The sequence below is a fragment of the Mustela erminea genome, chromosome X (genome assembly GCF_009829155.1).
Source record: "Mustela erminea isolate mMusErm1 chromosome X, mMusErm1.Pri, whole genome shotgun sequence".
Lineage (NCBI taxonomy): Eukaryota > Metazoa > Chordata > Mammalia > Carnivora > Mustelidae > Mustela > Mustela erminea.
In genome coordinates, this window is record NC_045635.1 from 72,056,225 (window position 1) to 72,070,245 (window position 14,021).

General features: G+C 34.4%; 1 protein-coding gene across 4 annotated transcripts in view; it reads right to left on the minus strand.

Annotated features, from left to right (window-relative positions):
• POF1B (POF1B actin binding protein) overlaps nucleotides 1-13,482 on the minus strand; it is a 96,615-nt gene extending 83,133 nt beyond the window's left edge. For all 4 annotated transcript variants that reach the window (XM_032331192.1, XM_032331193.1, XM_032331191.1 and 1 more), the window contains exons 1-2: nucleotides 13,403-13,482; nucleotides 12,951-13,274 (exon numbers count right to left, since the gene is read on the minus strand). In XM_032331192.1, the coding sequence (XP_032187083.1) occupies nucleotides 12,951-13,232 (282 nt within the window). In that variant the 5' untranslated portion in view covers nucleotides 13,233-13,274; nucleotides 13,403-13,482. The remainder of the gene's footprint in view (nucleotides 1-12,950; nucleotides 13,275-13,402) is intronic.
• Between the last annotated feature and the right edge of the window lie 539 nt (nucleotides 13,483-14,021).

Here is a 14,021-nt window from a genome sequence, read left to right on the forward strand (position 1 = left end):
GGAAGCCTTTGAATATGTTCTCAGATTTCCTGCTATAGCTGAGAATTTCTCAGACAAATGCAGAGAATTAAAGATTGTAGGCCAAACAGGTATGTGGTCTTCAGCTCAGGATAATGGTTATAAATACAACCAAGTACAGGTGGGTTTGGCCCACAGGGCCAAAAGGAGCAGGTAAGAAAGAGAAAGAGAGGGAAGAAAATAAAAGGTGTTCTTTATTTATGCAATAGTACATGAACACATGTGAACATAAAAATGTATACAGATGAACTCAAAGATCTTCCCTTAATCATTCTCCCTTTATCCAAATCCCCTACCCAGAAATAACCATTATTATCTGGTATACCTTCACATAAATATTTATCTATAAAGAATAATATTTATTGTTTTTATTATTCTGCAGTACAAGTAAATATTTTTGTATTATAAATTAGATATGCCTATATAATTATAATTAAATTATAATTTACATAATTGTTTTGAGCCTTCATTATTAGAATTGGTTTAGGTAAATGTAGCTTTTCCCATTAAATGCTCATTTTTGCCGCATCTATAGGATGTCACACTGTATTTTTTGTTTTTCAAGTTGTTGAACGTAATTCTACTGTTAGATTTGACTAGTTCTTATAATAGGAAGCTAGATATATGATTTTTTTATTATTTATTATCAAAAGTAACTTTTGAGTGGCTGAAAACAAGAGATCCTCCCAAAAGTGTATGAAAGAATAACCCTGATTAAATAACTTAAATTTCTAAAAATCCAATAGTTTTTTCTTTTTTTTTTTGGTAGATAATATGATATATTTGCAGAGTGTATTCACAGGACTCCAAACTCGATAAAACATTGAATTTTTCTTTAATATTCATATTCAATTTTCTAGGAAGGCCCTACTTTTTTTGATTAAATATTAAGCATAGTATTGAGTTTTTTATTCTGTGGCTCATATTTGCTAAATACATAACTATTATCTTACAGGCAGCTTTCTTTAGGTAGGATTCTCATAAAAAATAATTTTGTTTATAATTAGGTGGGCTCAGCCTTATTATAAAATCCAGGCTGCTTTTCCCACACTCTCTAAGGTAATGGTTTTCAACTTTGTAAAATTGTATCAGTCCTCTTCCTTCTTTCTTTTTCTTCCTTCTCCTTTTATAAAGCACATATGGCATTACCAATTTTAATATCAGAGTGGATTAAAATCAGTCTGCTTTTTGGGATAATTTCACTACATCACCTGAGATAATTGTCCATACCTTGGTATACCCAAATCAGAGCTGGGAAGCTCTAGTTTTCCTAGAGAGAATTAATAAAACTGCATTTTATTTCTGTTTGTTAAAAAGCAATGTTTTTCAGAATTAACAAATCATATAGAATGCAAATAGCTACAATTTCTCAGTTACTTACCTTAGTGAGAGAGCTTACAAGTAGCTCAGTGAAGGGTAGAAAGGAGAGAAAGCAGAAGCTGGAGAGGTGTTATTCTCCTTTAGGTAGAAGAAAAATCTTAAAAATTTAAGACATACTCTGAATTCCAGGATTATTTCAGGGCAAGGCCTTGAAAATTTGAACAGAAACTCTTTTTGTTCATATATATATATATTTATACTTTCTATTCTGATAATAGAATATTAGAAGGGGGAAATCTGCCAAATGATTTGCTGTAAGGGTAATCATCAAATGACTTGTTGAAACCAAAAATATATAAACTTGTTTATACTGAACGTACTTTAGTATTGAACTAAGGCTAATCAAGGTTGATAGTTGATATAGTGAAACTATCAAGAGCTGGTTTCTAAACCAGGACATTTATTAACTAGCTGTTATAACTTGGACAGGCTATTTTGACATATCTGCATTTCAGTTTCTTTATTTGTACAACAGAAAAATAATGCACAATGCCTATTTTTATGTGTACACTGTACAATTTATACAATGGATGTAATAATGTTTTTCTACTTAATTTCTTAAATTCCAGTGGGTAAATAATGTATGTAAAAGAATTTTGAAAAATAGAAATATCATCTGTTACTGTGAGGCATTATTTTTACTGGATTGGTTACATGTATAATTAATTTGTTCAATACTTGTTATGTAATAGTATTGGAAGAGATATAAAGCATAGATAGATACACTCTCTGTTCTCACCAGGCATATAATTATTTAAGGAGTAAAAACTGTTAGTGTAAATAATAATAGATTATTATAAAAGCTATGAAGAGCTTAGTATGAGTGTTTTGAGGGCTAAGAGATGAGTTCAGCCTGGGACAATTTAAGACATCACAAGGTTATACCTGAGGAAAGTTTTGAAAAATTGGTTTAATTTCAGCTCATCTAGATTGGTGAGGATGGGGAAATAAGACATTTTGGGTGTAAGAGAAACAGTGAAAAAGGCATATTTATGGAACTTCAGGGCCTATATTTAGAGAACAACAGTTTATATTTTGGCTGAAATAGAATATTAGAAGGGGAGTTCCAGGAATTAAGGTCCCTAGAAGCCAGATAATGAAGGGATCTGAAAGTCAGACTAAGAAATTTATAAACACTGAGTGTTATTGATGGTTTCTTCAGCAGAAGAGTGATATGAGGTATTTGTAGGAAATTTAAGCAACTTTTCTAGATAACATGGTCTTAGATTTAATATGTTTGTGAATATTTTAAAATAATTTTGGCTGAGTACTGAGCAGTAGTAGTAGTTTTTATGAGGGAATCTTTGGGCACACAACTGATACACTAAAACAATTATAAGGTAACTGAGCAAGATTCAGTAAATAAAGTCGCTTTACCCAGACAGATTTTAAGTAGCAGGGGAAGTAAAGGAAATATCTTTATAAGCAGACTACTAATTAGCAGCTTCAAAATAATTTGCTTAAAAGAAGCAACACAACAAGATCCCAGGGAAATAATGTGATGACAGATCAGAATCACTAACCCTTTAACATCATTTGCCTTAATAAGTAATGGTAAATATTTGTTCATAGTGGAAAAAGGCATAAATCAAATATAAACAACTCAAGTCCAGATTCTTAATGTGACCCAAGGACTAAAACAGAAACTAACTGGCCTATTAAGTAGCTTCCTAATACTTACTGTATGTGTTTTTCACTTTTTTAAAGAAGGAATTTGTGCCCTACTTTCCATTTTCTGTTCAAAGAGAAGGCATTGAAGAGTGAAAATCACAAATAATCATAACCATATATCTTTATTAATGCCATTGCTTAAAGCCACATTCAGGCATTTTGCAAACCATAATCACAAAGGGCAAAGGAGGAGGAAATGAAAGAAAGAGGGAAGAGGAGAAGGGAGAGGGGAGAAGGCAAAAGGAAGATGGGAGAAAGAGCAGGAGAATTTCCAGTTCCATCCCATTGCCCAAAATATTTATTTTGGTTTATCTCTGATTTTTGATTTTTAAAGATTTTGATTTCTAAAAATCTTAACCCTCAGTTAGTGTACAGTCTATAGTGGAGGGGAGGAAGGACCACATCTGTAATATATTACTCAGTATTATAAGTACATTACACAAAAAACAAAACAAAAAAAAACAGACACACACACAAAAACACACACAAAAAAAACAAAAACAAAACAAAAAAAATAAGTACATTACAGTTAAATAGTAAAAAGTGATACTATCTAGGAGAACACATTTGAGATGGAGGTGGGAATGGAGTACTACATTGAGGAGAGGGTTAAGAAGATTCAGTACTGGATGTGTCTTTAAGAAGAAAATTTTCCAGATGTATTTTAAGGGTTAAGTAGGATTCCAGAGAAGATGTGAGGGAAGTGTGGCTGTTGCCAGTGTGGGGAATGAAATGAACAAAGGCAGGGGTGGAAGAGAGGCAAAATGCTGAGTTTCTTCAAGAAACAGCAGTAGAGTGTGTCCAGGACACAAGGTGGGAGGAAGTGGGTAGTGGGAAGTAACATAGTAAAAGTAGAATAGGACTATTCTTTTTTTAAAAAAGATTTTATTTATTTATTTGACAGACAGAGATCACAAGTAGGCAGAGAGGTAGGCAGAGAGAGAGAGAGAGAGGAAGGGAAGCAGGCCCCCCGCTGAGCAGAGAGCCTGATGCAGGGCTTAATCCCAGGACCCTGGGATCATGACCTGAGCCAAAAGCTTTAACCCACTGAGCCACCCAGGCACCCCTAGAATAGTGCTATTCTAAGGAGACACTTTGATATCCTCAAGGTGAGGAGTTTGAACCTACCTTTGGAACTTGATAATTTAAGTTTTTGAAAAAATTCTGTACCACAAAGTAAATGACATTTTATTGCTGAGATTATTAATCCCACATCAAAGTAAAAATTGATTTTATTTCTTCATAATATTTCTATCAAAGTTCTCCTGAAGCACTGATGAATTTTTAACTAACTAAAAATTAATCAACTTATTACCCAGTGCTAGAGCCTTATATATTTTGATACAAAACAATCAATACAATTTATGAGAAAAATATTTTTTAAAAAAGAATTCTGAATAACAGCAAAAAATGTCTGCCTTCTTGATAAATTACAAATTGTTAACACATTGAAATGTTCATTACATTATTATCTAGGCCTTGGTTTGTGTCAAAAGATTTTAAGTCATTCATAATAGAAGCATATACATGATCATGAAGTAAAAATAAGAAACAGGTATCAGATGTTACTGTGTAAAATAAGTAAGAGTCGAATGTGTAGACCAAAATATATAGCATAGCATGGAGGTTACAAGCATTGACCTACAACCAGACTGCTAGATTTAAATACTAGTTCTATCACATACTAGCTATATGAACTTCAGTAAGTCATATAACGTCTCTGTGCTTCAGTTATCACATCTGTAAAGATGAGAATGATATTTGGACTTTACTTACTAAAGTTTAAAATTAATTCAGTGGTTTAAGGGAAATAGGAAGTTCCAGAGAGGTTATAAAAAATAGATCTTGTCCCTAAAAGAAATAAAGATGCATTTTGATTGAGGATGGTCATTTTTTATCTTTTTCCTCTTCTTAACCATTTGCTTTGCCAAAAAGTGAGGTTCTGGGAAAATCATATAGACAAACAGAAGGATAGATACATACATAACAATGTTTTATTTAGGTTTATGAATTTCTTTTTTAAAGGTTTATGAATTTAATTCTATTTCTCCTAAAATAGTCACTCTACACTTTACTTTGAGAGTTTGTAGCTTCATTTTTTATTTCATTTTTATCTATCCATTATAGCTGATCATGTAAATTGGCAGCACTTTGTACCACCATAAATTTCCTTGAATGTGATGATCTTAGAAGTAATTCTGTCTTCAAATGTGTAGCCTGAGTGTATAGATTTGCAGTGTCCAGTAGAACACTTTGCAATGGTGGAAATGTTCTACATTTGTGTTGTCTGATATAGTAACCATCAGCTACATATGTCTGTTGAACAGTTAAAATGTGCCTGGTTCAATGAGGAAGTGAATATTTAATTTTATTTGTTTTTGATTAATTTAGATATAAATGGAAAGCCTCATGATATCCTATTAGAACTGTAGCTCTAGAGGAAACATTAAGAGGCAGATAGCAAACAAGTTATAATGCCCAGTGTCTTTGTATTTTAAAAAGAAAAAAGTAAGCACAAACTAAAAAAACTCCATCTCAAATATTAAGGTTCAAGTTCAAAGACTCTAAGAGCATGGGAACTTCCAAATTACTCTTTCTAAGGGAGTCTTATGCCAGTAAAAATTATAAATATATTCCTGCCATTCCAGTCTTTTGATCATATACCATGAGTTTTAGAAAATTGCTCTAATGGTTTTCTTCATCAGTCTTTCTTAGCTAGTAGAACCCTAATAAGCCTTTCAAGCATACGTCTTTATGTAATCTTTCCAGTATTAAAAGAAGTCTTACTTTATAGCCTATTCATTCAGTATCTATTAGCCTATTTTGTCTGTGCAACTAGGGAATTTTGTTGGCCATATTTTCACAGCAGTAGTAAAAATGGAAAGAATCAGCGAGTGTCCAGACAGTGTATTCAACACCTTCACATATTATCTCATTTAATGCTCACTAAAACCCTGAAGGACGGTATCATTGTTCCCATTTTAAAATTGAGGACACTGAGGTCCTGAGAGGTCAAAATGTATTCTAGGTTCTATGACACTAACACTATGTGTCAGACACTATGCTGTGTGTTTTCCATCATGTATTATTGAATTTGACTCTAACAATGATCCTATGAATTAGGTGTTATTGTCTCATTTTACCAATTAAGCAACTGATACCTATAACTAGCATGTCCCTGAACCAGGAATTAAATCCAAGACATTTAAAACATAAACCTACACTCTTAGCCACTACACTAGACTGTTTCATAGTTTGGATCTGCTAAAGTCTACCTCATCACTGCTCATTTATTATTTGCAGCTCTCTATGAGCTATTCCCCATAGATTCATTTGTATGGGAATTTTCTCTGCACAGTGTTTTCTGTGACTCATCTTTATACTCTGCAAAATATGAACCTCTGCAGCCAACACCTATTATCTTTCATTTACTATTGATAACTTATCAAAGAATTCAAGTCTTTGGTGCAATAAATACGGGAAAAATGGCAAGATTGCTGGGAATGAGAATTAGGCAATAGAGATTACATACACAATATAGGACTTTGTTCTCTAAATATTTGGAAGCTTGTTGAAATGAACATGGAACTTGCATGCTGTCTAATTTGAACTTTAAAACTTTGAAAAACTAATAAATAATATAATGTTCCAAGACAGAGTCTTAAAATGACTGAGAATCACCAAAAGTAATAATAGTGACTTAGGAACAGTTTAGGACCAATAGTTTCAAAAAAGACAATATCTTGGGGTGCCTGGGTGGCTCAGTGGGTTAAAGCCTCTGCCTTTGGCTCAGGTCATGATCCCAGGGTCCTGTGACTGAGCCCCAGGTCGGGCTCTCTGCTCAGCAGGGAGCCTGCTTCCTTCTTTCTCTTTCTCTCTGTCTGCTTCTCAGCCTACTTGTGATCTCTGTCAAATAAATAAATAAAAATCTTTAAAAAGAGGCAATATCTTTAAATACCAACTGACATTTATGCTGACAGAATTTGCCAAGGCAAACTGCTATTCGAATACATTATCTGAATAGTTTAAAAGATGTTTTTGTTAAAACTTTTCGAAATCAATAACATGGTTAAGTACCTGCCTTAGGTTATTGTTCAGTGTTGTTCTGAACTTGGTACAGGAAGAAACATAAATTATACTGATTTTTTTAGATGAAACAAACACTTCCTTGATTTAGGATAAAATCTGTAACTCTATTCTCATGTTAAGAAAGCAATAGAATCAATGAAACAAGATGGAATTGGGAGGGAGACAACCATAAGTGACTCTTAATCTCACAAAACAAACTGAGGACTGCTGGGGGGAGGGGGGTTGGGAGAAGGGGGTGGGATTATGGACATTGGGGAGGGTATGTGTTTTGGTGAGTGCTGTGAAGTGTGTAAACCTGGTGATTCACAGACCTGTACCCCTGGGGATAAAAATATATGTTTATAAAAAATAAAAAAAAAAGAAAGCAATAGAATGTACTAGAAATAGAACTTCTTCCCTTCATTACTTTCCTCCAAAAGAAATTTCTCATTTAAGAGACTCATTCTTTCTCTTTTCCTGAAGGAAACTAGGAGAGAAAATAAGTATACAGTCTCTTTGCAGTACATGCTTTTTGACTTTAGAAGTATATAGGGTGCCTGGGTGGCTCAATAAGTTTAGTGTCAATTTTCAGCTCAGGTCATGATCATAGGGTCCTGGGACTGAGCTCTGCATTGGGCTCCCTACTCAGCAGGAAGCCTGCTTCTCTCTCCCCCATTCCTCCTGCTTGTGCTCTCTCTTTTCCTCTGTCAAATAAATAAATAAATAAAATCTTAAAAATAAAATAAAATAAAACAAAAATAAAAACTGAAAGTACATATGCTCTGTTGGAGATTTTTTATTTTTTATTTTTTTTTAAGATTTTTTATTTATTTATTTGTCAGAGAGAGAGCGAGCGAGAGCGAGCACAGGCAGACAGAGTGGAAGGCAGAGTCAGAGGGAGAAGCAGGCCCCCCATGGGGCAAGAAACCCGATGTGGGACTCGATCCCAGGACGCTGGGATCATGACCTGAGCCAAAGGCAGCCACTTAACCAACTGAGCCACCCAGGCGTCCCTGTTGGAGATTTTTTAAAAAAGAAGTAGCTTCTGTTGTAAAAAAAAAAAAGTTAGCTCAAATACACTTATTTACAAAAGTTTTCACTTTTAAATGGGGTTTAACAAACAAAAAGCAGAATCAGACATAAATACAAGGAACAAATTAATGGTTGCAAGAGGGTAGAGGTGTGAAGGTATAGACAAAATGAGTAAAGGGGAGTGGGAGATACAGGCTCCCAGTTATAGAATGAATAAGTCACTGGAATAAAAGGCACAGCATAGGAGTTAAGGTCAATGATATTGTAATAACATTGTATGGGGCAGATTGTAGCTGTATTGTGGTGAGCACAGCATAATGTATGGAGAACTTGAGTTACTATTAGTATGCCTGAAACTAATGGAACATTGTGTGTCAACTATAGTCAAATAACAAAAATTAAATAAAAATAAATGGCAAATCTCCCAGTTGTTTTACCATGAATTGTCAAGAAAAGAAAATTGGATCACAGCAGTTAAAGGACCAGTTCACCTCCTTTCCCCTTGCCCTATCTCCCTTTCTCACCTTGTCTATCACACACACACAAACACACAGAGCTTGTGAATGTCACGGCCTGAAAACAGGCCCAGCAATTTATCAAACCTCCCTTAAACAAGACACAATTGGCATGGGCATTTTTACTCAGCAATTAGTTGCATTCACAATTTCTATAGCTTTTAACTGCAAGCATAAAAGGGCTGACGGAAGCTGAAAACATGGGCCTCTTTATCCTATGACCTCATTCGTTTTTCTACAACCTACTTCCCTGAACAATCATTGACTTTTAGTGACCACACCCTTGAACAACAATTCATCAAAGCAACACACTCCTCCCTGCAGAACAGGAAATTTTTCTGATAGTGTATAGGAATCTGGCACAGCAAAGGAGCTATCCACAATCTTTGTAACCAAAGAAAAGGGGAAAAAAATCATGTAAACAAAGATAAACCCAAGCTGAGTAATTGTTGATAGCAGAGCCTGTCAATAACACACATAAAAGCACATTCTCCCCAGCTGCTTTCTAGAGTTAAATTTGGTTGTAAGTTTTAACTTCAAAAGAATGGTAACCCACATGACACACAGATTATAAGATCCTTTCTTTAAATAAAACTTGTTTTGTTCAATAAAATACTAATGCCCAAAGCACAAAATAATACTTAAAAATGAAATATAGACATATGGAACACTTACAGACCAGGTCCCGCACATCTATCCTCAAAGTCGACTCTCCCTGGGATAAGGTAGTGGTTATTTATCCAAATAATCACAGTGCTTTCTATGTAATAGGCACTTAATAAACATTAAATTCAATGAAAGGCTGCTATTAAAAATATTTTATTTTGATTCAATTCTCTCTCAAACAACAGAATTCCTTTGCATCTTGAACTTCATGAAAAGCTTAATTGGTGGGTGGGAAATATATATGTTGAGTGATTTTACATCGATGGTATTCATTAAGGCAGTATTTCATTTTGAGTTAATGATGGTAGGTTAATATTTAAGCTTTTTAAAAGGCTGAGTGGTAAGTTGTTTTATGTAGTTTCTAGAACTTCATTTATTTATAAGACTGCTTTTAGTTTTAAAAATGCATCCATGCCCTTGATTACCTCATGTTTAATTTTACCTATCTATATGGATAAACCTGGTAATTTTAATCCTAGAATTAATTCAGGCAATTTCACCAGCAACTATTTTCTACATTCAATTTTCTCTGATCTAGCAATCAGATAAAATAATAACCGAGAGAATAATAAAATGTATCTATTAATTATAGACAAGAAACAAAGCAACAGTATATCTGGAGAAATTTAAATATGTTTGTATTTATAAGTACCAGTGTAGTGCACAAGAAGGCAATAAAGGAAAAAACATACTAAAAAGCCAGAAGAAATAGGGGCACCTGGGTGGCTCATTTAAGCCTCTGCCTTCAATTCAGGTCATGGTCTCAGGGTCCTGGGATCAAGCCTGCTTCAGCCCCCATGGGGGGGTCTTTGGTCAGCAGGGAGCCTGCTTCCCCCTCTTTCTCTGCCTGCTGCTCTGCCTACTTGTGATCTCTCTCTCTCTGTCAAATAAATAGATAAAATCTTCAAAAAAAAAAAGCCAGAAATAGAAAATATTGAAGTGCTGCAAAAAACATTTAGTTAAATCTAAAATGTCTACTATATGAGCTAAAATTAAGATCAGGAAACAAAGAAAAGTGACACCAATTTCAGTTTCTCAAAGGGAACATACTGTACTACTGAAAATTATAGATTTTTTATATTTCATTTTATTTTATTTTATGTAGGCTCCATGCCCATCATGGGGCTTGAACTCAGTCTTGAGATCAAGAGTCTCATGATCTATCGACTGAGGCAGCCAGGTGCCCCAGTTATGCATATTTTTAAATCTTATGAATTATCTGAATGTTATCTAAACACCAAATTGCTAACAGACAAAGTAAGAGTTTGACTGACTTTATGATAACCAACAATTGATTATACTACACGTTTTACTACCTGCAAGGATCACAAGCTCGAGCATCAGAATAGTTGCTACATACCAACTCAAAATGTTTCTAAAACATGTCATATTAAAGAGAGACTTTATTAAAATATAAAAAAAACAAACAAAAAGGGTTTTGAGTAATATGTACTATTTGCTTGTGCCTCTCATGGCATATAATAAAGCTGCTGCCTCATCTTACCCATTACATTAACATGAAGGTAATTTCAGATCAAATCTAAGTTTTACTTTACACAATACCATCCTGCCAAGAAACAAGAAGAAAGAAAAATAAAATAGAAGAGTTTCTTCATCACATTATTTGTGACAACTATCTCAAAGCTTTCTTGCCAAATTATCTTTTAGTGGATTTGTGAATGCCCTTTGATATCTAACTCAGTTTGAAATTTTATAGTCAAATTTTCTTTCTTCTTGTTTCACTAAGGGAATGAAACTTCTTGGTTTGTCCTTCACTATACATCACCTATCTCATCTTCACACAGCCCTTAATTTTCTTTCTTTCCAATTATTACTTCAGACTTCAGAACACTCCATTCCAATCTCATATCCCAGTTTTTGTGGCCATATTTTCTGTGCCTAGGGTTCTTTATAAACTCCTCTATGGGGAACTGTGTCCCAGGATGGAGATAGTTTTATAAGGATCACTTTAATAATTATCAGGTAGAAAGAGAAAAAGCCATGTAAAAATCTTGATCAGCTTGGTCCTGAGATGACTAAAAAAAGAAAGTTGAACTAAATACAATAGAATACAGGGCTCCTAAAACTTGCTCTGTAGTCAGTATTTGTAACTTGTTAAATTTATGCTGTTAAATTTTTACCTGTCTTTATTAGAAAGATGACAAGAAAAGAGGTTGTTTTTAAATAACTATTACAGTTAGTGTGATTTTAACATTTCTATAATAACGGTAACTAGGTTTTGTATTGTTTTGGAGCTACTAAGGAACATAGATGTCACCCACTTTACTGTTCATTAACAACCTAATACTAAATATTGGAATGTACATTCACATTATTATTTATCAGTTATGCAAAGCAGTATTTTTTCCCTTTGTATTTTTCTTTCCTTTGACTTCAATACAGGTGGAGGGTTTTTTGTTTGTTTTTTGTTGTTTTGTTTTGTTTTGTTTTGTTTTTCAGTTAGGAAATTAATGACAGTAAATCCTGGATTTTTTCTTCATATTTTTTCTCTCAAATTAAGCTAAGCATGAAATATCTGTAAAATTGTGGCCTTTTTATCTCTGTCTTTAAAAATTCTTTTAAAATAGTTTTATTACATACTTTAGAAATTTTGCTTCATATCCTATTTTAAATTGTGGTTTTGGGAAAAATAACCCATATTATTCCAGCTTGGTAAAATAATGGAACATCAGATAATATCATCGCAATGGTTACTTTTTTAATTCTTTATAGTCTAAATTTTATCTTGAAAACATAATTTTAGTTTGGACAGATATTTCCAGAAAACTTAAAGTCTTGCAAATTTAATGTAAAGGGATTTAAAGAATGAAAATAGACATAGAGCTCTTATTTTATAGTCTTGCAATGTTCCTTTACATTCATTGACAAGATTATTAGCACAGATACTGGTGCTAAAATAACCCCTTTAAAAATAACTGTATTTTATTTTTAAAAATGTCTTAGAGTTTTGCTTTTTTAAGCATTTATATAACAATTGATTACATCTTGCCTTCCTCAATCCTATATCTATTCTTTCAATTCTCTTTCTACCAATATTCATGAATTATTCACTTTGGCTGTATAAGAACCAGTGTGTCATTTTCACAAGATGAAACACATACAACAATTTGAACAGATATTTGTGCATGTCACTTACCCAGCAACAGAGTACTATTTGCTGAACACAAATAACTGCTCATTACTCCATATGAGCCATTATCTCTGAACTACCATATTTTATCTAAAAAATCTGTTTACTTCTGAAATAAAGTGAATCAGTGGGAACTAGTCTATAAAAGTTATTGTATTCAAGTTGAAGATTGCTTTATGGTAAGAGCAAGGGAATACCCCGGATCAGATATCTGATCTAACTGTGCTCTAGTTAGATCATTAAACTCATAGGAGCCATTAAACAACCACAGGAACTAGTAAAGAAAAGTACAGCAAGAGATGAAATTTAAGTGACCTTACATTGCTTGTATAGCTACAATCCACCAAAAGATAACATCCTGTAGAACAGAGGCAGAGAAGCAGAAAGAAAATATATGTGGTTCAAGATATCCACTCTCTATAAATCACACAGAGTTATCTTAATGGTACCTGAGAATGGTTGCTCCAAACCAAATTTTGGTAGGAGGAGGCAGTTTTGAGAGGAGAGAGAACTTCCTGTGAGCTGATGGGGTCCAACGCCTGAACAACTTTGTTCATGGGCCCACTGTAGGTCCTCACTCTCTCGTACACTACATTTTTTTCTGGTGGGTGCTGGATTTGGCTTGACTGATGGTAACAGTGGTAATGCTGGGGCTGGCACTGCAGCACCTCTGGGGGTTGTGGAGTCCCACAGCTGCTGCTGCTCATCTCACTCCAATAGCTTGAGCTCATGATGTTCTCAGTGGTCAGCAAGGTACTCTGCAGACGCTCTCCCTATGGAACAGAGAGAGAGAGAGAGAGAAAGCGCTGGTGAATAAGGGTAAGAGGGCAAGCAGGCACAAGTAGAAGTCATTTATCAACCCCCTCTGCCTGTAGTGGTGCCCTGGAGAGGTTAGAGTTACCTGAGCAGCAGCAGGAACAGGTCTGGCAGCTGCAGAGGAGGCAGCAAAATTATTTGAGTGCAAATGAAAAGTAGAGCCACCCTGTGAGATTGCTCCAGGAAATGGTACTGACACGCCCCTCAGGGGTGGATTCACGTGGCAGCTTTACTTGCCAAGAGAGGCCCTGCTTTGCCACAGAGATACAAGGCTGCATTCAAGTAGGTAAGGGAATCTGGAAAGAATAGAAATGAGGAATTTTAGGGCTGAAGCCAGAGCTTCCAAGTCCACAGTCTTGGAAATTCATTTAACTGTAAATAAGCATACAAAGACATGCTTGTGTCTAAGCTTATTAGAGAAAAAGTAACAAACATCACATGAAAGTGACTTTCCCATGGTTCTTAAGCTTACTAAAGAAAATTACGGGCATGGATATTATCATTCCAGAGTCCCAGATCAAAATACAAAGTATTAGCGTAGGAACACACTAATATTCACAGATAAATTTGCATTCTTTGAAAACCCAGTTGGTAATTTCATATAAGGAAGATTGTTATGGGGTCTCCTTCTAACAACTCTAATTTATGGACCTGTGTGTCTTGCTCCAGACCTCATATGACTTTCTTAACTTATATTGAAGTAG